Source organism: Phalacrocorax carbo, chromosome 9, assembly GCF_963921805.1.
Source record: "Phalacrocorax carbo chromosome 9, bPhaCar2.1, whole genome shotgun sequence".
In the NCBI taxonomy this organism is placed as follows: domain Eukaryota; kingdom Metazoa; phylum Chordata; class Aves; order Suliformes; family Phalacrocoracidae; genus Phalacrocorax; species Phalacrocorax carbo.
The window spans coordinates 18961508-18987820 of NC_087521.1; the positions used below are offsets into that span (position 1 = coordinate 18961508).

Here is a 26313-nt window from a genome sequence, read left to right on the forward strand (position 1 = left end):
GTTCAAGAAACAAGTATGATCGCTTGGTGCACAGAAGACCCTCATGGCAGACTTACAGAGAAAGGTAAAGTCAGCCTATAGCGTCTATGTTTTTAAAATTAAAGGGGTCTTAGATATCAGTAGATCCTGTCCTACTCCTCTCTTCCATACACACTTTGCAAGAAGCTAATTTAGACACCTCATACTCAGAGTTTAAATGTTAAGAGACTGATGCAGAAGAGTCACAAGAACATTTGGAAAATGCAAAGCATTTTAGGCATACCAATAGTTTATTCTGGAGGAGTATTTAAAGGAGAAAAACATTAAATACATCTGTCCTTCCAGACCCAGTATTCAGTATCAGTTTAAAGCGCCCTTGTCAGTAGGAATAAAAAAACTGTATTAAAAAAAAAAAGGTGAAAATGCAAAGCAGATTTAAATCTCTAAGCAAAGCAAAGTCATTTAATCTTGACAAGTAATTGAACAATTAATTGAAACACAACTGAAATACAGTACACAGATATAGATGTCAACAAAATCTACATTTTATAAAAAGCAATTATGCAAACCCATGTGTTTTATGAATAAAGATAAATAATAATGGATTCCTGATACTCAGTAGAGCTCCCTGATATTTTCATTACAAAATAATTAAAATAGGAGCTATTATTGTAGCCTGTCTCAGGGACATCTCGTTTTCAAATGAAGAATAAACCATACAGAGAAGAGGAATTAAACTGTCCCTTAATTCTGATTCATTATTTTTCTTTTCTTTGTTCAAATAAATGAAGGCAAGGTTCAAACTATCCATGATACAGATATATCATCACAATACTCCAGCTGTAAATCAAGCAGCACCACTGAATTTCCTGTCCTTTCACAGAAGATGAGAATAGACTCTCAAAACATACTAGCTAAGGTCAGGTCACTTTCAATACAACAAACGTGCATATTTATACAAGACAAGCACATGGCTTTTCTTTAATAAACCCTGGTGATTTCTATAGTTATATCATGTCTATCATCGTCCCAGGACAGCACTGACAAAATGAATGCTCCTTAATACCTTGCAGATATTAATGCCAGAGCCTGAAAGATACTGTGTTCTCGCTTTTGTGGAGAAGGGCCAGCACGTTCAGCCTCCCAGGCTGTGACTGTGCACCCTCAACAACAAATGTCATCCATGTGAGAGGGAGTGAGAGTTATTTCATGCACTGCAGCCTGCGTGAAAAAACTCCCAAGAAGTCAAACAGGCTCTCCAGGCTTCTGTCAGCATAATGACGAATACAATTTGATGGCAGTCATTGTATTCAGAGGCAAGTTCTGTAGCGTGGCTACGTACAGGGGACACAGGACGCTCATTTGCTGCCCAGTTGGTTGAATTCTTTTTAGGTCTAGCACATACAGCTTAAATGGCTTTGATTAACTCACAAGTCACCAGTAGCTCACTTCATGCATAGAAAGGCATATGAATGAAGGCCTAGCATACAGAGTTGCAACCACACAAAGCCCTGAGAGCAAAAAACTTTGATGTAGAAAATGTTTGCAGAGTCAAATTTCTACTTACCTTTGGCTCAGACTCACCCAATCCAACTCTGAGATAGAGAATGGGTTTAGAAAAATAGGGTATGTGGTACACTGCACAACTATGCACTAGACAGCAATATGTCTTTGTGGGAAATGAGAGGAGCAAGTTCCTTTTTCATGTTCACACGAATCAGTAGTGGCAAGTGCCCAGGGGCGGTGGCAGGAGCAGGAGACTGCATTCTAGGCCAGCATCTGAATAACGTTGTTACTGGCCTCCTGTACTGGGTCTTTTATATACACCTTAACTCTGCAGAAAGGCAACTGCTGGGCATTTTCCTTTTACTGTTGGCATCAGCCAAATCCATACGATATGCTTTTTTGGGATTAGCATTGGCATTTGCAATACTGGCTGGTACCAGATACCTCAGCAGCCAGGTTGGACTCATTAGCATCCAGGAAGGCCACATCACCAGAGCAAACACAGCAGCTCTGAACCAGGCATATGTGAGTAAAAGAAATACTGCTCACCTGACTTAAAGAAAACTGAAAAGAGCAGGGCTCTTTAAAGGCCAGGAGGCCAGCAGCAGACCCTCAAGGAAATAGAGCAAAAAAATAACATACATTTTGTTTTCCTATACTGAAGAGGCCTTCCAGCAAGGTTCTAAAACACTAATTATGTAGCTGGATATGAAATATTCTAAATTAATCTATGCTTCTCAGAAGGTGACATGGAAAAGGCTATTTAAAAGCCTGTGCTCAAACTGCAAAATGACCCGAGGCAAACTAAAGTGCAGGGCTGCCCATGCTGACGGCCTACTGTAAAAGTTAATGTTGCTGTTGACTAGGAGAAACATAGGAAAAAAGATATCAAAATTCCTTTATAGTCTTTTCCCATTACTCGTCTCAGTGTTAGGCTGGGAGGACTGCAACTCAAAGTCCAGGAAAGAACAGCCAGAGCTATAGTGGCTCTGTTCATCAGCTCCTGTTTTACTTCCTCTAATTCCCCCTCTTTTTCTCATATGCTCTAGGATAATTAATCCACAATACCAAGCAGCCCTACAGTTAGTCCTAAACCATGATCAGGATTTGTTTATATCCCAAGTCAGCCAGGGAGTTTAAGGACTTCTGCATTCCTGCAAGTAAAGTTTTCCTATGTAGTCTTATTTGACATATTCGTTAATGTACTAGTTGCCAGGGCTGGCTTCCAAAATCCTGTTATCAGTGTCCCAGAAAGTGGGTAGCAAGTATTAGAAATACTTGCTGGACACATCTGGCTTCTATGCTATGTTTGAGAATTACACAAGTGTGCAGGAGTGCTTCTACACATGCCAGGAATAAGTACTCAGATCCAGATTTATTTGGACATAAATATCATAGGCAGATGGATAAGGTCAATTGCTCAGTTGAACAGGTATGAAACTTCCCCCAATTTTATATGTCACCTAACTTCAGCTGCAATGGATTATAGTTTTACGTAATCTATGTCTTTTTCTTTCCCTAAAAGTAGTTGGGTCATAGACCCTGAACCTAATTCCTGGCTGTTTAGCTTTCATGCAGTTACACTGGAAGGGGACTGCCGTACAGGGCTCTACAAAGCACACAAAAAAAGACACAGGGATTTTGTGTGTCTTATTCCAGGATTTCAATAAGTTAGAGAAGTGGATCGTGGCTACCCACAGAGATTATTATTTAAGGAAAGTACTAGACTGGCTAAAAAGTTCAAATTTGGGGATTTTGATAATCAAGATAAATGAGAGTCCCCATATTAAAAAGCTCAAAACAATCCCCTACACAGGAAGCGAAAGCCAGCATTATCAGTGGAAAAGACTTCAAAGGTGATGTGCAGAGGATGATCTCTGCACCAATACCAGAGACAGGCCAGGGTATAAGTGTGCCAAGAAAGCACATCAGCAGCACACTTGGGGATTTGGCTTCACCTAGTAGGAGCAGCAGACTATGACAGACAGGATGCATTTTTATGCCCGCTGCTGAGGTAGGACTGGTCTCCAGGAATGCAAATAGCATGTGCACCAGGGGATTGGCCTTACTTGAAAGGTAAGACAGGTTGAATCGTGTACTTTTATGTCTAAGTGCTCTGCTCATACAGAAATATGTCAATATTGGACTGAATCTTCTCTGCAATGTTACTCCAGGATCAGGACATACTTTTTAGACAGCTGTTTCCGAGAATAAAACTGTGCCACAGTTTAGAGAATTGATTCTCTAAAGATATTATGGATGACGAATATAGGTATTCTTAGGTCTATATTCATCCTCTGAATAGTGCACAGAGAGGCAACACCTGAGCAAACACTTGTACGTACCATAACCGCTGACTTGGGTGGACACACCTTTCTCTGTCCATCTTCACTTTTTCCTACCCGTACACAAACTTGTCTGTCTAAAGCACTTTTCTGTCTAAAGCACTTGTCAGAGAAGTGTTCAAAGCACCATGCATAGATTCTGGAACGTAGACAAAACTGTGATGTGATCTGGAAGCAGGAGGAGACTGACAGTGTTTCCATTCTACAAGCTGGCAGGTAGGCCATGAAAAGAAATGGTTTGATAAAAGCTGAAATTCCACAATCACAACTGCTTTACATTTGGAGCTTTATAAAGGAAATAATCAAAGGCTCTTGCTCATGTAAGTATTGCTGACAAATTTTTATATAGATTCACCTCTCTTTGAACTGTGGTCTAAGGTACACATTGCCATGGGTGGATGAACTAGGCTTGCCAGGGCAACTCTTTCTGGCTTTATACATTTGAATTAGATGCATACCATCACATAGAAACTAAAAAAATCCCAAACCTCCTTCTCATATCCACAGCCAAAGAGAGAGCAAAAACCCCTTGCACATTAAGCGTGAAAAGAAGGAAAAAGAATTTTCCTATCAAATCTCCTGTAAATCAAATTGTCCTGTAAAATTTCATTGCAAAAAAGCTGAAGATCCATCTTGATCTAATTGCTACCATAGGACAACATTACTTCAGCTTGATCACTGAGAAGCCATATGGCAGTATCTAACAGGCTAACTTTGGAAGACTGTGACCTTTCCTGTTATAGATAGAATCTTGGTGCTATAAAAATATGGCTGAAGTACAGCAATGTATGTATTAATGATCAAATATACAGCAATTCTTGTATATGAAAAGCATTCATTTTCTACCTTATTTGAGTTATTTGAAATGCTTACTGTTTTTCTTGTTCTCAAGAGCATCTGCTCATGACCAGGGAACGAATACTGGCAGCTCACATGACTCACAATTTATTCCCATTGGTTTCTAGTCACACAGCCTCATGTCATGTTTTTCTTTTGAAAAGCCATCAGTTTTCATCAGAAGAACTCCAAGTTCATCCCCCATATAAAGCATAGAGCTTCATGCTTCTTTCTGGGTGTCCACTGCTTTCTGCTAGAAAGCCAAGTCACCATGAAGATCCATTCTTTTCTCTAGGAAACACACTCTTGTCAAGCCAAACACCCTCAGGTGAGCCAGGGCACAGAGCAGTCGATGATATCTATGACTAATCCACAGCTCGCACACCTGAATGCACAGCTCCCAGGTTGGTGGAGTACTTGGATACCTCAGTCCATTGTGTCTGCCCACAACCACCACTTTGTTTTGATTTGCTATCTCAAAATGGAAAGCATTAAAAAGACTGTTATAATCAAACATTCTCAGCATCCTTAGACATTTAATTTACTTTGTAGTCTGGAAGTAGTCATTAAGATATCAAGGCTTAAAATATGGGTTCACAAAGAAAAAATTATATGTAGCCCTTATGAGGTTCTTAAGATGATGGTGTCAGAATCAATAAAATTCAGGAGCTATTGGTCTCCTCTGTTTTCCTGTGCAGATAAATAGTATGTTTAACTGATGTGGTGGGCTGTTCACAAAAGAACAGCCTTTTAAAAACAGCAAGTATAAAACATTCTGGCATTGTTTGTCTCCAGTAAACCAACTAACACCAGTTTGGCATTTTAATCGAACAACTTTAGAACTAATGTACTGACCTCAAAATGTGTCTCTACAAACTGAATATGCCATTCACGTTACATTCTATAAAAACATAGCAGCCCAGACGCGCTGAATTACCTAACATGGTAACAGAAAGCATTTGAAACATTTCAGAACAGATCATCTCATAAGCACACACAAAAGCGGAGGAACTTCAAGTTAGTATTTTTAATAAAACTGTAGGTTTTGACGGATGCTCACAATCTCTCTGAACAGCACATCCTGCTCATCATGCTAAGCCTGACCATAAAACACATGCTGAAGGATTTAAAAGAATTCATAAACAAAATGGGATAATATCATAGAGCTCAGTAGTTACTCAGCCACAGTAGTACAACTGCACAGCAGTATCACAGCAATGATCTGTCAAAGCAACAAGAAATACTGTTCACTCTTCTGACCAACCTGAGGTACACAGTGAGTTTCCTTGTGCAAGCCTCCTACATGTTTTGTGGGAATGCAGCACATACAGACTCCCACAATGACTTAAAACCAAAGAAACAACAGAAACTATTGTGCTACTTCCTTTCCACCCTTCCTAACTGGGGATGACATGGGTCCCAGAAAAGACTTCACTCAGATCACTGTCTCCCTGTTGTGGTGGGCTGGCCCTGGCTGGATGCCAGGTGCCCACCAAAACTGCTCTCCTCATATCACTCCCCTCATGTAGAGTGCTCCTTTCTCCACGGGCCACAGGTGCTGCCAGGAGCCTGCTCCAGCACAGGCTTCCCATGGGGTCACAGCCTCTTTCAGGCACATCCACCTGCTCTGGCGTGGGGTCCTTTATGGGCTGCAGGTGGATATCTGCTGGATATCCAAGCATCCCTAGAGATTTTTCCTTTTACTCAGGCTGATGTCTGCCGTCAGCATCTCACAATACATACAAAGTAAAAGTAGGTGTATTCCAGCTTTTTTCACCTCCAAACATCAGTCTTACCATTCCTCTGCAAGAACTGATGAACTACAGGCACTAATGGAGTCTGCAAGGCTGAACAGCAATCTGTACTTTTCTCAGCCAGGGCTCCCATAGCCATAAAGCACATTTTACACAAATAAGGATTAAAGGACTGTATTCTTCCTGTTTAGGCATATATTCCAATTCGAAATGGCTCTTGATAATAGGACAGCAAGTAAGAGGTCACGGTTAAAAATAGTGGGGCTATTTCAAATCCCCTGCTCCCAGTACCACAGATTAAACCCTGCCCTCAGCCACCCACGCACCAGCCTACACGCGGCTCCCGCCGGGGCGGCTTGGCCCCGGAGCTCGGCCCACTGCAGCGCGCCGGGACGGGCCGCAGGACACCGCCCGGCCCGCCCAGCGCTGCCGCCCCGCGGCCTGGCTGCGCTAGGCCCCGCCTCGGCCTGGCGGGGCCTGCCGTTTCCGCGGCAGCGGCTCGGCCGACGGCGCTCCGCCCCGGGCCCCGCTCGGTAGGCAGTGGGCCGGGAGGCGCCGGAGGATCAGCCGGGGCCGCTGCGGCCGCCCCGCCGGCGGGATGGGGCTGGAGCTGGAGCCGCTGTTCCAGGCCTGGAGCTGCTTCAGGCGGAGGAAGTTCCGGCAGTGCGCGGACCTTTGCTCGCAGCTGCTGGAGAGGCCTCCCGGCGAGCAGGTACCGGGGCTGGCGCGGGCCCAGAGCGTCGGCGGGGCGGGGGCGGGAGGCAGCCGTGTCGTTGGGCAGCGGGTCGCGCCCCCGCTCCCTCAGCGGCCCGGCTGCCAGCAGGGCGGCCTCCACGGGCCTCTCTCCTTACCTGTTGCAGCCGCCGGAGGGGCGCGGTGTGACCCCCGTTAGCGAGCCGGGGGGGGCCTGGGCCGCGCCGTGCTCCGCGAGGAGGAGGAGGGCTGGGCAGCGCCTCCTCACTGAGCTCCTAAATCGCTCCCGAAACGGGGCGGTGGGTGCGGCGCTGCGGGCAGCTCCTCAGGCACGGCCTGGCGCGCCCCTCCTGCCCCAGCCCGGTCGGGAGAGGGGGGCCGTGCAACACGGAGGCGGTGCTGCTGGCTGTGAAACCCTGACAGCAGCGGGGTCCCGGGACTCCCCCCAGCAAGAGTTTTAACTCAAGATTTTGCGGAGTTAAAGGAAGAAAAGCCGTGACTAAAAATTAGGTCGGCTTAAGGATGTTACTGCTGATTTTACACAGATGTTCAGATATTACAGTTGCTTTATGGACTAAACCTCGTAAGGTTAAAAGACACCCATTTTAGCTCAGCTTACGCAGGAGCATTATCATGGGACAGAAGGCATTTCTGTTCCTCTCTGCTCTTCCTCCAGCTACAAAGTTCCTGGAAATGCTGGGTATGTGTTGTTCAGTACCTACATAATTTCTCACCCTTCTGTAAGAAGGAAGGGTTTGAGAATGTTGTTTCTGGATTAATAGTTGTACACATGTAAACACTTCTACTGCCATATTTGGAAAACAGTAACTGAGTGGACTTCATTATAAATACAGTAAATTACTAAGTCTCTCAAAGCATTCTATAGCTACATATTTTAAGAATCTTAAAGGCAGTTCTTTTTATCACAGAGGAAAAGTCTTTAAAGAAAACTGCACAGTCACACAACTGAGTTAATGTGAAACACAGTAATTGTTTAAACTGGTTTAGGATAGATATTTAAAAGATGCTTTTGTTTGTTGTATACTGTAAGTCACCAGCAAGGAGCCATCGGCAGAAAAAGTTGTAGTGGAGATGTGCCAAGAAAGTTGGTCCTGAACACTAAATGGGATTGAGTATTAGTTGTATGCATGTCCTATATCATTTATGTGTATTTACATTATTGGGTCTTGACACATTTAACTTTTGCGTATGGAAGTACGGCACCTGATTTGTTATAGAAACTCTTAAAACAGTACAGATAACGGTAATTAAGAGCTGTAAAGTTCATAATGCTTCTATTGATATTAATTTATAAATTTTTTAATTAGTAAAACATTTTCCAATCTAGCATCTCAACATGGAAATATAAAGACAACTGCATTTCTACTGTGTGCTGAAGCTCCAGTATAAAATTGTTTTGTTACACCTGGCAACTCTGAACTTTTGCTGGGCTGTTTCCAGTAGCACTGGGGAACTTGTTGGAAGACATCTGCGACCAGCAGATGTGGGGAATAGAAGGGGGTACAAGGCTGGGAAAGGTGTTCAGGAGGAAGATAACAAAAGAGCAGTGAGAGGATATAGATCCTGTTTGGTTTTCATTTGTTCTTCCAAATATTGATCACACCTGCTGCAAACATTTAAGTATATTAATTAAGTTGTTTTCTTAGATAAGGCTACATGTTCTGCTTAGACAACCAGGACCTTACATACCAGCCATATGAGAGTTTTAACAAATACTATATAAAGTTGGGACAAATGATTGGTCACTTAATTTAATCTTCGAAATGATCACATCAGCCTATAAGCTTTATCTTCTCTCAGAATGGAAGAGTAAAAACATTTAAGATAACTATGCTTTGAGAAACAGTGGATTATGGGAATATGAACAGTGTCTATACTGAATGAAATAACAAGCTCTTAGAAGAGGTCCTATATGAAGTCTCTGAATTTTAATATCAAGTTTCATGAGTGTTTTGAAAAGATTTCTGGGCCATAGTTGCCTGCAAAGGACTGGACTTTATAACCTCAGTATGTTATTTTCAGAACTGTATTCCTGTCACACTTTTATGTGAAAAAAGGCACTCTTCATCAGCAGCCTATTTCAAACCTACCCGAAAGTTTAGATGGAAGAGAAATTACTTTGCTTTCTTTAAAGGCAAAATTGAAATATGGTTAGTTTGGCTCTTGCCCTATATAATCTTCCTGAAGAATCCTTAAGAGCTCTTTTCAAGCAGGAATTAATGACTTCCAAAAATATTTCTAAAATGTATCTACTTTAGCTTGAAAAATATCAGTCTTCCCCTTTAACATTTTAGAAGTGCATGGAACGATGTTTCAGTCTTTCTCTGAAAAGAGATTTCATAGAGCCATGGCTGAGTAAAGCACATTGCAAGTTTGCAGACACCAGCAAGTAGATTTTACTCTATGTAAGTACTTACGTAAGTGGAGTAACAGTTTAGAGACTTTAAAAAAAAATAAATGGAGAAGTGATTACTGAGTGGCAATTCAGCATGTGCCTTCAGAAGGATCATGGTGTATAATGTAATGGCTACATTTCATCAGCTTTCTTCCATCACTCCTCTCTGTTAGTCCAGACAAAGAGCACGCTCTTGACAGGAGAAGATGTAACATCATTTATACCACCTGTTTATTTTGGTACAGCAGGTTGGAGAAAATAGAATATGGAACATGGAATGGTATTTCTTCAGGCAACTGCTCATGATGTTTCAGATTTTACACTTTTTATTGTAATCAGCACAAAATCTTAATATTTACTGGTTATCTGTCCAAGTAAGTCTGTATTTTATTATTCTGATTCTCATTTGTGAAGCCTTGCAGGTCTTTTCCTTAGGTATGTTGTTGCACTTTCAGCTCATTACTTTCAACACTTGCTGCTTTCAGGTACCAATCTGTCATGTTTGCCCTGCTAGATTTCAGGCATAAAGGAAGTAGTGATGTACCTCAAGAATATGTTTTATATGTAGCTGAAACCTTACAAACTATTTTGAACCTACTTAATACAACAGAATGAAAAAGCAGATCATGCTTATGTGTTGCAGCATGTGCACTTTGCATTTAATTGAACCATTATTTTTGTAAAACCTTTGGAAGATACTAAGCTCCAAGGCTGAACACTGAGGTAGTTAGAACTCAAATAAGTGACGTACATTACTTGATTCTCCTGGCTTGCCTAGTCGAATACTATTTTACATTATTCTGTATTTGTTCTAATGGTAGCATATCAGTGAAGTTGCTGTAGTTGTGAATACTAGAAAAGTGATCTAAGATTACTTTTTTTTTAGTTAGTTAAGATTCTCAAGCAGGTTCACTGTTGATTCCTGAAGCATGTGTTACTTTTGAAGGTGACATGATAATCAAATTAGTAGCTCCTAAGTATTTTCATCAAACTCTATTTCTGTCATCTTCAGTCACCTACCAGAAAACAGTGCTATCTTCCGTCTGTGTGAATTACATTAGTAGTATTTTAATATAACCTGGAGAAATGCCTAAAATAATGTATCATTTTTGGTACCTAACCCAATATATGTGGTTTATTATGCTTAAAAAACACATAGCAATTCTAAAACATTTAATGGTCAAACCCCTAATGGGAGCACTTCTGCAAATCAGGCCCAAGATATGTTACGTTGGGCATCAGGAAAGCAAACAGACAAATGACAACACTTATGGCAAGTTTGGATTAAGCGGGCTGCTGTGCAGCACAAGGGAATACTCAACTGCCGTAATCACAGTGCCATCTGTTCTCATCCTCTTGTCCCATATTCTGCTAAGCATGTGCCTCCCAACCTCTGCACCAGGGAGAGAAAGATCTTACAAGAACAGTAGCTTCAGTTACTGTTCAGGGATTCACTTCTTTCAACAGTGTGCGTTAGGATATGATATAAGCCAAGCCACAGGAGATGGTATCCTTTAAAGAGATGCTCAGGAATGGTTGAGTTAAACTGTGACTGTTACAGGTCAGAACTTTTTCATGCTCAGACAACTAGCCTTCTCCCTTCTAAGACATGTAATGTAACAATAAGTAAGTAAAGGAAGAGACTAATAGTGCATAATCTGAGAGTGTTTTCATGCCTGAAAGCCTGTCCATTTTCCCAGCTGTCAACTGGCCTGCTAAATGATAGCACTGCTCCTGCTCCATTGCATCCGCAACACTGTCACAAAACTATGGACAGCTGAGATCAGCTTTCTACAACACCCTTAGGAGTAAGCATTTTTGCCAGTCACACTTAAAAAGGTAATAAGACATTTTCTTGACCAGTACATCTTGATACATCTCTTAATTTGCCACTCCCTCTACATATAGCTTAGTACTCAGAATATGTGTTCATCACAAGTATAATGATGTTTAAGAAGTTCTCCTTTAAGAACATGGTAAATGCTGATTTGAAGGTGTCAAAAATAAGTTTACTGACGATCCACTCAACAGTTACATGTACATACATTTAGAAGCTATCTTAGAATAAAGAGAAGTCTCTGAAGTCTGTCAGCGGATGCGGTAAGCCCTAGGAGGTTTTTAAGGTGTGGTGTTGACCTTTTAGCCAACTGGGTATGAATCAAGAGTTTTCTTATGTAGCAGTATCAAATGCTACGCCATTAAAAACTTTCATTCTTAAAGAATACATCAATGAAATCAAAACACTTTAAAATCAATTATGTTTTCCTGAAGAGTTCTTAATTAATAAAATGTGCTGAACATTTTGATACAAGAATAATTAGCTGCTACTGAGTTAGATTTTATGAAAGACCGAAATATTTTTTTCCATAAAATGTCCTGTGCATTTCTGCATTTAAGAATTAGGAATATAAATTTTATTGATGGACTTTACTTCTGTGCTGACAATCTTATCGCAGGATAGATAAAACTGTATTTTCTATGATGAGCATTTGGGCATACAAACACACAAAGCACTGATGTTCAGTTTAATTATTTCCTATTGTAAGCAGACAGGCATTGTCTTCTGTGTTTATAGTAATAGCATGACCTGGAGGAAATACAATCCAGGGCTGTCTCTGTTGATCATCCTGATTAGTTACCTAATCTGATTACTCTTCTTTGCCTTGAATCTGACATATGGAACACAATAACCAGCACCAATGTATGAGGTCTGCTGTAGTTTAACAATTAAAATGCCTAATGTAGTTAATAGATATACAGTGGATGTCCAGCCTTTAACTTGATTAATTATCTGCTATGAAGATTTGCTTTTGTATATTTGTCCTCGCTTCTCCCACACTGAACTTTCAGCTACTATTAGTTGCATACTGTTTTTTGTATGGTCATAATAAAGTTATCACAGATATGTTTATGTACATGGAACTTGATTTGAAAAAGCATCCTTGACTGAAATCAGTTCTTGGTTCAAGAGGCAGTAATTATTAGTTTATTCATAAAAATTAGTGATACATACGTTGAAGTCATTGTTCCTGGATAATGTTTTTATTGTGTTTCTACTCTTAATCACTTGAAGAGGATTTTCAGAATATACTAATTTTAATATTCTGCATGTATTAAATCATACTCACCTGAAATTAATTGTAGAATAAAGCTGTATTAGAATATAAAGTATGCAGTCTTGTTTCGTTTCTTCTTCTAGGCTATAAGCACCAGAAGGCTTAATTTTTCCAAATATTTTTGGTCTTCAAATAAACTGACTTTACACATTAACTTTAATTTTAAAATGCCCTCACTGGATTTAGAGATCTGGGTTAAATCCTTCCTTCATTGCTTTTGCAATCTTATTAATTTCAAAGGAGCTTTATATGTGTAAATGAAGAATAAATTTGACCTTTTGTTTTGAGATACAAGCTTACAGGGCAATGCTGCTTGTTAATCCTCTCAAAGAAATCTTTATTCGGAATCTGGTTCTAGTGGATTACATGCATGAGTAGCAACTGCTGGATCCACCCATGTTAAAATATATTATATTTTAATGTTAGGTTTTGTTGTTCCAGACTTGTGTTTAATGGGAGGGTTCTATCACCTTCTTGAGGGTTATTTAAAATCTTAAGTTACTTCTTGTCAAAAACTGAAACAATGTATTGGGATATATGAACAATGCATACTGTCACCTGAGATATAAGAGTATGAGAGACCAGTGGTTTTAGTAAGTATTATTAGTCAACTCTACTTTTTTCCAAAGTGATGAGGGATGTAATTTCTGATTTTTTTTTAGTAATATGAATGCTCCTACATAAGCACATTTGTTTTATTTTTTTAAATTACTTTTTAAACTAATGAACAGTGCCTAAAGTGAGATGCACATCTGTAACATTAAGACATTTCTGAGTTAGTGTTTATGTAATATTCCTAACCCTGTCCTCGTTAGTTACTGTAGCACATATGGTATGGAAGATCGCCTACTGCTCTTAAACCATTTTCTAGTACGCCATATGTGCTGTAACACTCGGACACAATGGGGTGAATAAAATGCAGGCTGAAATATCTCAATGTCCTTTTCTTCATTACTTAGATAGTTAGAACAGTTTATTTTTTAGAACGTGAATACTATAATTAAAACAACATATTAAAAGGACTTGGAGTTCATTTAATCATACGCCTAAAATATAAAGGCAGTTTCAGTGCCTTAGTCAAGCTCAGGTACATCACATACAGCTGAGATTAATCCTGCAATTAATGTTTAGTTCCATAGAAAACTCAATTTATGTGTTATGCATTCTAACACTGGTGAACAAGTTTGTGATTCCAAATATTCTTAAAAGGCCACAGAAATTCCAGTACCCTACAGCAGGAAGATGTGAGAAGATCACCAGTCTTCCAGGTCCCTGCTGTCATGGAATTTACTGAGTAAAAATGCTCAGATTGAAGGAAGTAGACCATGTCTAATACTACAGAGGAAAAAAGCAAGCTTGACCTTGCCGTTCTCTTGGTGAAATGTGAGTGAGCAGTATGCCCTGGCTGCAATGGAAGCTAACAGCATGCTGGGCAGTGCTTCAGCTTTAAGACATTGGTGTGCTCTAATAGTGGCCTTCTAATACATACAAGGAGGTTATCAAGAAGGAGCTAGGCCTCTCACAGTGGTGCATGGAGTGAGGGACAGTGGACATAAATTGAAATGAAGGAGGCTTTGGCTTGATGTAAGGGAAAGCGCTTCTCTGTAAGGATGGTCAGGCAGTGGGACAGGTTGCACAGGGGCATTCTGAAGTCTCCATCCTCGGACGTTTTCAAGACCCAACTGGACAAAGCTCTGAGCAACCTCAGCTGACCTTGCTTTGAGCAGGGTTTTGGAGTAGAGACCTCCTGAAGTCCCTTTCTGAGGTTCTATATTCAATCTAATATAGCTGGCTTAACTGTGGTACATTTACACAAGGCCAGATATGTAAGAAATTTTCCACTGCCTTTAGGAGCAGAAATGATCTGACTCTGCATAAGACTAATAGTGATTTAGAGAAAGTAACATCTATTTCCCACGTTCCTTGTCTTTCCCCCTGAAGCTAAGTAATACGTTAGAGAGGAAAAATTCCTCCCCAGTCCCTGGAAGTAAGCAGCTGAGGAGGACAGTTTAAATGTTATATAAATGTGATAATTACATGATAAACCTACATTTTGTGTTGCTAGTATGTATTCACTTTTACCTCAGGTTTTTAAGTACATGCAAGTTCTTGCTTTTTGGCTTGTCGTAAACTTCATCTGGAAGTTTTCCTTTTGTTTATTGGATGGTGCAATAAGCCATTAGTTTGATTTTTATTCCACTTACAGCATTACTGTCCAGAATATAATCAATACATAATTTCCATAATAAAAGTACAAAAAAAAAAGTTGAATGTGTGCAGAAATTTTCTATTAAGTACTTCAGTGATATCACTGTGATCACCATTGGCAGCTAACGAAAATGCACAAAGATTGATTTTATTATGAAAGCATTCTAACATCCATGGCCTAATAATCTGGTTAACTTTTGAGAGATATTCTTACATCCTCCAAGTTGTTTTTTTTTTTGGTTTGGTTTGGTTTGTTTGTTTGTAATGTACCATTTTTCAGTTTAGTTCTGTAAAGTTAATCTATATTTGGCCAACATGTTCCAGCTGAAACAAGAAAGCAGAAGGCATCTGAAAAGCGTACTTTCTGCAAATCTGCTTTCATTGCACAAAATATTGATTAGCTCCATAATGAGATAATGTAATAAAATGGAAATTTTGATATATGTGTCAGAGAGATGATGTTTGTGCAAAATGAGGTGGTCACAGAGTATGATTCCATTTTTTGTTGTTCTTTTTATTGTTTGGCATTTCCATTCCTCAATTTCTATTTCCTCTCTTTTCAGGAGCCTGATTCTGAATACAGCGTGTTTCAGGTAAAATTTTTTTCATAAATACAATTTTAACATACAATCATTAGTAGGAATTTCTGATACACTGAATAATACTTGTTTTGTTGTTAAATCCTTAATGGCATAAATTTGGTTTTCATCATTGGTAAGGCAGTACATTTGATAAGGAGTATTTTAAATAGGCATCTTTTATATTTGGTAGCTTATTTCTGTCATATACTTCTTATAGGTTTATTCAGCAGTTCAGTAGCTTAGTGCCTTCTAAAAGCCAAAGTGAATCTATCTTGAACTGAATGACCCTCATCGGCTGATGAGAGTAGGAAAAAGCCAATGCATATTTCACGGACAGAACAATGTTTACGCTCTTGGGGGTCACTTTCATGTTTCATTTAATGCAGTGTAATGGGGGTCGTTACCCATGCCCATCCTGCACCTACAGCTGATTCTCACTGCCTGCCTTGCATAGAGTCTGGTAGTCTTGAAGCTGCATGATGATGCTTTGCATAAGTGATAGAAGACTGAGAGTAATTGGTTAGTTTTCACTCTGTCCCCATTAGCACTAGATTACTGCAGTGGAGACAATAATAACATGCAGGTGGTGGCATCTTTTGGCTCCAGCCCACAGTCAGAAGAGATTAAATGCAATGTGAAATTGCATCTTTAAATACAGCTCGATTAACATATCTTACAAGCCTCCAATTACCTTCCAGTGAAGTAATGCAAGTTGTTTGCATACAAAATGGTTTCAGTGAAATACTGCCAGATATCTTCTTGACGTTAAAGATTACCCTTCACAAGGTAGTTGTTGCGTTCTGGGGTTTTCATTGTGTACGGAATAAAATTTATGATGATGGAAAGGCTTATTGGAGAATGGAACCTCTTAGAAACGTGCGCTACTGGATTCAGAACATATGTTTAGATTTAGATGTTAGGTTTATCTTTTTTTAATTTGGGTTTTGGACTTTTCAGGAACGAGAGGAAGATATTCAATTCAGCGACAAACCAGTTCTCAAGAACCAAGGGAAAAACACTTCATCACTCTTCTTTCTGGAGTTTAGACTCTTAGAAAACTATATCACATTTCTGTACTTAGAGTACTTAAGATATTGCTTCCCTCTTTAATTACTATTAGTTATTGTAAAGCTCTATTCCGATTATGAGTTAAGCAAGCTAAGTCTGTTGTTATGTTGTGAATATGTGGGTTGTCTGAAATGAGCTGTCCCTTTCTTTTTCCTACTGCTTAAGTGCCCGTTTCAGAAAAATGCAAATAGTCTTCATATATGCCAGGCAAGTTGCTTATCACAAGACAAAATTATCGATTCCACAAAGAGCAGATAATATAAATAGAATCTGAGGCAACAATTTGAGTGGACAAACCGGTGCTAAGTCGAAGTATACGTAATATTGTCATGTGGATACTCAGAAATGTGTGCATTTATTTTTATGGCTTTTCATGATTATAAGTGAGCCTTCCTCTCGCTGTTGGCAGTGTGGTTCTTCCAGTTTTGTGCTGCTCTTACGTATTTTAATGAAGTTTTTCAGCTGAAATTCTTCTGCATTCGTTTCAGGTTAAACCCTTACAGGTTTTCACTGAGCAAAAAATCTGTGCATTGAGCAAATCACTGAAACTGTACTTTCTTATGAACAGAATTGTTAAAATTTTTCTGGATGACTAAAAACTGCAACACAGAAAATAGGCTTCGTACAAGGATGAAGTAGCTATAGGAAATACCAGGACTACTGGTACAAATCCGTTATAGAAAGTCAGCAGAAGCTGAAATTACTGAGCTGTTGAGAAAATCATTGAACCTTACATAACTTTTACATCTTGTGATAAATACTTTATGAACAAAAAAAAAATCAGAATTTTTTGGGGAGGGTCTGTTTTAACAGAAATGCACATCTCTCAGGTTTTAAAAAGTAAGACAATAGCCATATGCAGTAGTTCTAATAAAGTCCCATGTGACATTTCATGAGTAAATAGTAATTTTTAAAAAATTTTCTAATGAAAAGGGTGTCAGAAATTTCATTTAATTATTCTGCAAAAAGATCTTTTTCCTACATCTACCTTTGTATTTGTGTGTCAGTATACATTTCTAATTCCTTTTCCTGTACCTTGATTTTTCAGATATTCAGCATAACTGTGTGCATGCGTAGAAATGATACTTTGTTTCATATGGGTCTTCTAACTAGTGGTTAGGAATTTTGAATTGTCTTCTTGTCTCCCAAGGTAAAAGCCATCTTACTATAGTTTAAGTAACAAATATGACATTTTTCTCTCTCTCGCTGTTTTGATCAGAAGTCCTGTAACACACATTTCTGCAGGCAATACTCTACAGACGGATGCTTAATTAAGGAATAATATGCAATATTTGAATTTTTTGTTGGCTGTGAAGCCTCAGACTAGGAGCTTAAGACTGGAAGAGCAGCCCAAGGAATCTATTTTCTATGACAGATATTTGTCCAATATTGACAGAGACATGTTGCTTTTAAATCACATTATCTCGTGTTTGTTATTGGAAGAATCACAATGACATATGTATGTCTGTGTTAAGAACTGGACCCAGTTTTAGCAGCAATTAGTGCAGAGAAGTTGCCACTTTCAATTCTTAGGAAAAGATCATTACAATGGGCAGCTTTTCTTATCTCTACTAGGAAATTTTGTCTATAGGACTAGGAATGTTTGTCTATACCAAGAGCTTTAATTTCAGCATATTCTCAATATAGGTATGGTTACACTGACTTCAGACATCTATGTCTTTGAAAAAAGCAAACTACCATCAAGGTGTTAAAAATTCAACAAACGACATACTTCTATAGAGTAATGAAAAACAGTATTGAACATCTAACTGCAAATCTTAATACTAATTAAATGTTGTCACTCTACTACATAAGAAGAAACAAAAAAATAATAAAGCAGATCTGGATTACGTCTGTCTGGCCTAGATTCAAATCATCCTGCTCTGTTCCTGTCTCTTCATACTTGAACAAAGGTTTTTAATTGTGGTTGAACTGGCTGGCTAAATCCCTCCTTTACTTCTGCTTGGAAGAAAGCACTTTTAAAAAGGAGAGTTAAATATTTCAACATTTTTCGATATTTTTGATAGTTATAAAGTTGCATAGACAGATAAAGGAAACGTAGAGGAAGGATTGGTCTAAGACATGATGAATGAGAAGTCTTCCATTAAAATTACTTAAATTATTAAATATGCCTGAGGTCCAGATCTTCTCCTACCTCTTATTTGAAGAACAAATGTTTCCATGCGTTTGACTTTTAGTTCTATTAAGGTAACATTAGCCTGCTTCTATTTTGAAATGTCTCCTTAGCAAATATTAAACATGCTTTTCCATCGGACTGCTGTACCCCATGTCGGAAAAGAAACAAATCTAATTGTTTTGGTAGTGATTTTTACTCAGAAAATTATTATGACCTGTTCAATATCTGAAGGAAGATCAGGGGTTCGTCTTGTGGATCCCTTTATCATGCCATCTCTATGAGTACATTACAGGCATATTAAGTTATCAAAGGAGTTGGAACTTCTGTATGGCTGTCACTGGTTTTTTTTTCCCCCCCATTGATTTGGTCTCTTTACAGCCTACACAAAGCTTGTCACATAGGCTAGAATTATGCTTGCCTTTCCACACTGCTCATATAATCCTCCAAGACATTTGATGTAGTAATTTGTCAGTTCAGTAACAAGTACACCAATAATCTCACAATCTGAGGTGCTTTATCTGTACATTTACACATTGTTTACAGCTGATGCTTTAAAAAAGGAGTTTTAGATTATCTTTCTAAAGGCTGTTGCTTGTAGATAGTAGTGTACAGTATCTTTAACTGCTGGTTAAAAGATTTTACTTCTTTCTCTACAGACACCTGAGAAGGGCAATACTTTGCATTACAGTGGGTTACTTACCTTCTCCCATCGCAATTTAAATAAGGTGTCTGTCAGCAGTGGGTTTTGAATGGCACTGGTAACTGGGGATTTCTTCAAATGCGCAAAATCTGAGAGTTGCCTGTGACCTAAATTAGTCATAACTTTCCATGAGGCATGAAATTCTCTCCTCCAAACTGAGTGACCATAGCTGTTCCACTCCAGAAGAGTTGTCTAAAGTCTGGTCCCCTTTCCACCTCCATCAGGAAACTGATGGATATACTCAGCTGTTTAAGTCAATACCTTATTCAAGCCTATTAAAACTGTGAAGAGACTAATACTAAAAAAATGGCGAAATTGCTGATTAGATTTACTTGGTGTCTTGAAGATATTTTACACTTTATCCTTATTCAGGCTGCCTGGAGCCTGAAAATGCGAGCTTTGACAGAAATGGTGTACGTGGATGAAATCGATATGGATCAAGAAGGAATCGCAGAGATGATGCTAGATGAAAATGCCATTGCTCAAGTTGCACGTAAGAACAACTTTCACTTAAATACATTGAAGCAACAAGAACTTTTTTGGTCAGGATTGTCATCTAGCATAAAATAGTACATACTGAGGTGAGCTGATATGGCTTTTAGCTATTGCTTCAAGAGTTTTAGATTGTTTTATGGTTGCATGGCAGTGTGGAGATACACCACGTGATCTCGATGTAGTGCTTAGGCCTGTGAGACGGGGGTTCAGACAAATAGCGTTTTGCCAGCTTTTCCTCTACATCTCTGTACTCGCTAGCTCTTTTCCATCAGTGCATTGATTTCTTTTACTCCCTTATGGCTTCTTTAGGCACTGTGGGAAACTAGAGAAAGATATATGCCCTTGATGTACTGTGAATCTCATCTATATGCCTGTACTGTAGGCAACAGTGTGGCCAAATCTGACATCCCCTTTTTGTATCATTTCATGCAAACATTTTCTGAACCGATTTTCTCTCTTCTGCTTTTCTCTACTTCTTCTTTTCTTCCTTCCCAGGGCAGTTTTTCAGACCTGTTATTGTTTCTTGTATGCAGTTCTTTTCAGCTTTGTCGGTTCCCTTCTAAGTGGGCAGTGATTAATAGTCTTCCACTACTTTTTGGCATTATTCCTATTTTTCTCTGTTTCTTTATGACAGTTCACATGGGAGTTTTTGTGCATCTTATTAGATGTGGCTCTCAACCACCTACAGGTCAAGGAATTCAAGAGAAGAACTGGACATAGGCCAGAACTAATGTTTGAAGCATTAAAAGCTTTTCTCATCTGGGTAGAAGTAGGCAATTGCAAATCTATCTGATTACATTTTTTAAAATTGTCATTACATGCTTGGTCACATACAAACAGCCAAGCAGTACTCAAATTGTGTTTATGCATTATGATAATCTAATTACAGCATAACAATATAATTTATAATTTTATGCCCCCTGTGGTAGAGAAAAAAACATAATTAGATTAATACTATTGAGTAATAAGGCATTTTGGAAAAATACATTCATACTCTATTAAACTGAAAAAAGGTGACTTTCTGGAAAGTGTGTCACAGATTTCAAAGCCAAAGAAAATCATTATGATAGTATAGCCTGCACTCCTGAATCACTGAGATAAGACTTCGCTATTTGTGCTTCAAATCTACTAAATGTGCCTGAGCTAGTATATAGATTTTCAGAAAGTATAAAAATGTTCCAGAGAGAAAGAAACCCCTGCAGTCTTTAGTAAATTATTAAATTTGCTAGAGTTTATCAGTGTATACTATATCTTTAGTGAGAATTATCGACTATAGCTCCAGCTATTGCTTCTTTGTGTACATTTTGTCTGATATGAAGTTTTATTTTCAAAGGTGTATTTCCAAAGTAAATAGTTAAAACAGTCATTAAGTCATCCAATGATCTTTTCTTTGGTAAGCTAAAAAAAGTCTTCTCATTCTGAGGTATATCTTTTAATTTTTGAGTTGAATGTTGAAACTCTCCTCCTAACTTTTTCCAGTTAATCTGCATGCTTTTTCAGTTGTAGTCACCAGTCCAGACAACAGTCCACTAACACATAGAAAATACATTTTTCTTCAGCAGCTTGATTTTTACTTTCTTTATACATCTGAAATGTTTTTCTGTTACACTTTTATATAAAAGGTAAGCACAGATATCACTAGGGAGGGTGCAAAGAGCCAGTCTTTGCAGTGGTGCCCAGTGACAGGACCAGAGGCAGTAGGCATAAACTGAAACAGAGGAGGCTCTGTCTGAACATCAGGAAACACTTTACTGTGAGGGGGACTGAGCACCGGAACAGGTTACCCAGGGAGGTAGTAGAGTCTCCCTCCTTAGAGATATTCAGAAACCGTGTAACAGGGCCCTTGGCAAATGGCCTTAGGTGGCCCTGCTTGAGCCTGGTTGGACCAGATGACCTCCAGAGGTCCCTTCCAACCTCAACCATCCTGTGATTCTGTTGTCACTTCTACTTCTACACATGATTTAATAAAAATGGGTGCTTGCTGACTGTGGGCTTTTTCTTTTGCAGTTGAAGTGTGTTAGCCATAGTTGGTCTTGATTCAGGGTCTTTTACTGTGGCAAATCTTCTAGGATGTCATCCCCCATTATAATTATAGCTTACAAACTTAAAAATGTGTCCTTATAACTTCCATATTACAACCGATATTGTCTGTACTTTGCTTACTAAGCAGTTAAAATCCTTTTGCATCAGTTACGTGTCGATTTCAATTTTGCACCTGTCCTTATCTCAGTTTCCAGATGAAACTGTCTTGATGATTTTGCTCTGTCTTGCATTATTAAATAACTACTAAAGTGTGTAGGGTCCACTGGAAACAACTACTTTTTTGTGGTTCCTTTTCACACATATATAATGAAATCTGCCTTCCACCAGTTTTAAATCTTTTATAATTTTGCTGTGTTAATTTTCCATCAGTCTTGTTTATTAATAAAAATGTCCTATAGCATCATTTTACAGAAAATTCCCATTATGTTACCTTTGGACTCTTAACACCATCACCTTATCAGCTAAGGTTGTAATCTTGTTTGAAAGCATTACCTGGACGACATAGTTTTCAGAAACTCATGCTAATTGACATTACAGATAATTGCAGCTATTTCATTAACTAGGGAGTTAAAGGAGTCATCTGCAGTCATCACTAACTGCTGAAATTACACTCTTAAATTCTGTTTCTGTTAGTGGCCACATGCACTGCTGTGGCCTCTTGATGCCTCTTCATAGCTAGTTCAGCTGGGATTCTCAAAGTAAGGACTGAGTTGCCTGGGGTGAGGTCAGGGGAACTAAATCCTGTAAGCATTCTCGCAGTACACCAAAAGCACAAAACAATTGTTGTTATTAAAAAAAGGTGTCCAGGAAAGGGATTTTAATGCCCTAGCTTTTTTAATATTACTGTGATAGTTAAAAAAAAGGCTCATAAAGTGGAAGACTAGTTCATTGTCAGCCTAAAAAGTTGAAAGCTACTTTCTCTAATTTCTCAAAATAGTGCCCCAGTTATCATGTCAGAAACTCTGCTGGATGGACTGTCTTCTCTTTCTGTTGTGGAGTAAAAAATTCAAGATTCATAGGACTATAAAGAGCAAGTAAGCACAGAGGTCCTAAGTGCAGCCAGCCAGAAATGAGAGAGTCCTGAGGTTTGGTCGTTTGTTTAACATCTCTTAACAAATTCAGTTGGTTTTACCAATGAGATAATGGCTAATACCTTTTTTGTATTATTTAACTTTAAATACAGCTGTAACCAGGTGGCTACTATAATACTGGAGTCAGAATTGTTTGATTTCAGCATGGATTGAAAAAGCTAGAAGGTCTTTAGATTGAGTTAGAAGTTACCGATTTGGGCAAGTCTACTAAGCTTGCTTAAACAATGGACTGGTAGTATCTCAGAGGCAATTACAGCTTGAGGGTGGGAGAGAGAAGACTGGAAAAGGGCCAACTTAGAGTTTATCTTGGAGAAAAAAGAAAAGGAAGGAAACTGTCTACCTATCAGTTTAACTTCAGTTCTTGGAAACATTTGGAATAAAAGCAGTTCATAAGTATCTAGAAAGGAAGTAGATGAGTAACAGTGATTTGTCAAGAACTGGCTGTGTCAACATAAATCTCATTTCTTTCTGTACATGGTAACAAACTGAAGAGACCAGAAGGTATAGATGTCATTTCTTGCTTTTAACCAAGTTTTTAAAACCATCTCTTAGACATTCACTGAGGTGGTTAGAAAAACTGACAATAATCAAATCTCAGTGAAGGTGATGGAAAATCTACATGCAGGAACTAGTAATAGTTAATGATCCACTGTCAAAACAGAAATCTGTTCACCTGGGCTCAAGCCAATTCAGTATTTTCATTTATGACCTTTGGATATGGATAAGTTTGAACTTTACTGTGCCCTAAATTGTGGGTGGGCGTCCTACATGGGTCTAATGATGTAAGATATCATTCTCCATCTACCCTGTAGCTGAAGGTTTTGGTTTACTTACTCAAGTGTGGGTGCTATTTTAGTCCCAGATAGAAAATACACCATTTCGAATTAGCATGATCTCGTTGTTCCAGTAACCTTTCTTACTTCAGTGCTATCTGCTGCTCCTAAGATGATCTTGAGGATTGTCATGGGTTAACCCCGGTAGGCAGCTAAGCTCCACACAGCTGCTCACTCACTCCTCCCAAGTGAGATGGGGAGAAAATGGGAAGGGTAAAAGAGAGAAGACCATGTTCATTGTGGCAGGTTTCTTGCAATAGTCTGACAATTTATCAGTAGTACAGTGCAATATTTTTTTCTTCATCTAGTGCTATGTCCCCTCAGTCTGAACAAAGAAATTTTCAGTTTACTGTAAGACACGATAATTTTTTTAAGTCCCCTGGATGAGGGTATAGTATTTCAATGTGAAGTGAGAAATGCTTGTATTTTTTAGGACCAGGAACATCTTTGAAACTCCCTGGAACTAGCCAAGGTGGAGGCCCCAGCCCAGCTGTTAGGTATGTGATTGTCTATTTTTAAAAAATGTGACTGGTTACAAATAAGCAAATCCTAAATTTAACTTCTGAAAATTAAATGCTTAAGTGTTTAAATTCTGTATCGATAAATACCACTCAACATAAGGATAATGTGCTTAACATCTTCAGGCCAGTAACTCAATCAGGAAGACCTATTACAGGATTTGTGAGACCCAGCACGCAAAGTGGACGGCCAAGTACTATGGAACAGGCTATAAAAACACCTCGAACAGCTCTCACAGCTCGTCCAATTACTAGTGCTTCTGGGAGATACGGCAGGCTAGGAACGGTAAGTTGTTTGACTCTTTAGAACGATGTCTTTCTTGGTCATAGCATTTGGTACAGTGACATTGTAGTTGACCTGAGAGATGCATCTAAACTCAAGTTTGAAGGAGGTGAGCATTTTTTAATTTTTGTTTAAATTGTCTTCAAAGCAGAGTTTGAAAATATTAGAGTTTGCTAGTCTGTTTATATTAAAAAAGTACATAAATTCACAAGTTCACAAAAGTTCACAGAAATTCCCAATTCAGAAGACCATGAAAAGACTGTGACATGATTTCACCATAAGTATGTTGAAACCTTCTCCAAGTTTTTCAGTTTACTACAGAACAATTACTAATCTCAGTGTCTGTCTGTCACTTCAGAAGATAAGGAAAATAAACTATACTAGTTTATTCTGTTCTATTGGCAAAATTAATAAACTGCAACTAGCACAAATATGTAATACAGGTTAACAACACATTAACGGCAAAATGTGATATCTTCTTATTATCGCAGGTATGAACTGATCCTTATGACTCTTTCTTGAAGATTTTTTTGTTATGTATCCCAACTATCTTCAGTCCATCTAACAGTTTGTCCAAGCTTCATGCTTAGGCGTATTGTGGAAATAGTGGAGAGAGGGAATAAAAAGGTAGTTCCAGCAGGTAATTCATGCAACCTCTTTCAGGGACTGTATGGCAGTAGGACAAATTCCTGGATATCAGAAAAGATGAAATTCAGTAGGAAGAGTCGGTACTGCACAGTAGAGCAATGCCTCTACAAATGCTTTGGGTTTGTTGTTTTTTTTAATACTACTAATATTTTGAAAATTTTCAGGAAAAGCGTAGGGGATCTTCCCACTTAAAAATTGCGTTCTCCCCTCAGGCTTCAATGCTAACAAATCCAGATGGCCCTTTCATAAATCTGTCTCGACTGAATTTAGCAAAATATGCTCAAAAACCCAAGCTGGCAAAGGTATGTAACTATTTTGGTTAATGTGATATTTTTTTCTTATTTTGTGGCACCATTCTAATGTAACTGTACATGAGATTGGGGATACAAACAATGATGAACTGTGTTGTAGGTGCAAAGTTCAGAAAAATACTGTTTTACTTACCTTTTGACAGTGGTTACTGGACTTGAAATTGAAAATATATCTGAAGAGGTATGTTGACGGTATAACCTAGGAAAAACATTTGTATAGAATAAAATATTCCATTGGTAAATAACTTTGAACTGTGTAGGAGTGATGAAGGGCAACTTAAAAAACAAAAACAAAAACAAAAGCCAGGAGGAAAAAAACCACAGCAGGACCCTCCTTAGGATCCAGAAGTGCAGTTCAGTGTACAAATAGATGGCAGTCCTGGCCTAAGAGTGTTCAATTGGTTTGGATTTTTCCCTTTGATTTTATGGCATGAATTAACAATTTTTATATAAAAATATTTCATCTTTTTGTTCAGAATTCTTCTTCATTTTCAGTTAAGATCTTCTGATTCACAGCCATTGAAACTGAGACTATCTGCCAATAGAACAGGTTTTTCCCGGTTATTTGCCAATTTACAGGTTTCAGCTCTGAGTGGAAGGGACCTAAAAGCTGTGTAATGATTTATCACTCTGTGGCCTTTCAGTTGAATCTTTCCCCAGCACAACCAGTTAATTGTATAGATTAATATGTTTTCTGTGCATACTTTGTCCACAAAAAACAGCTGTTGGGCTGAGACCAACAACTCATTTT

At 38.7% G+C, this 26313-nt stretch overlaps 1 protein-coding gene across 3 annotated transcripts in view; it reads left to right on the forward strand.

Moving 5' to 3' along the window:
* The first annotated feature begins 6846 nt into the window (after positions 1-6846).
* Positions 6847-26313, forward strand: part of TTC8 (tetratricopeptide repeat domain 8) — a 43248-nt gene continuing 23781 nt past the window's right edge. Inside the window, exons 1-6 of one of the 3 annotated variants that reach the window (XM_064460542.1) lie at positions 6847-7133; positions 15418-15447; positions 19713-19833; positions 24236-24299; positions 24447-24606; positions 25464-25553. In XM_064460542.1, the coding sequence (XP_064316612.1) occupies positions 7020-7133; positions 15418-15447; positions 19713-19833; positions 24236-24299; positions 24447-24606; positions 25464-25553 (579 nt within the window). In that variant the 5' untranslated portion in view covers positions 6847-7019. Of the gene's footprint in view, positions 7134-15417; positions 15448-17552; positions 17654-19712; positions 19834-24235; positions 24300-24446; positions 24607-25463; positions 25554-26313 lie in introns of those variants that run through there. The other 2 variants (XM_009507847.2, XM_064460544.1) reach the window with 2 other exon arrangements.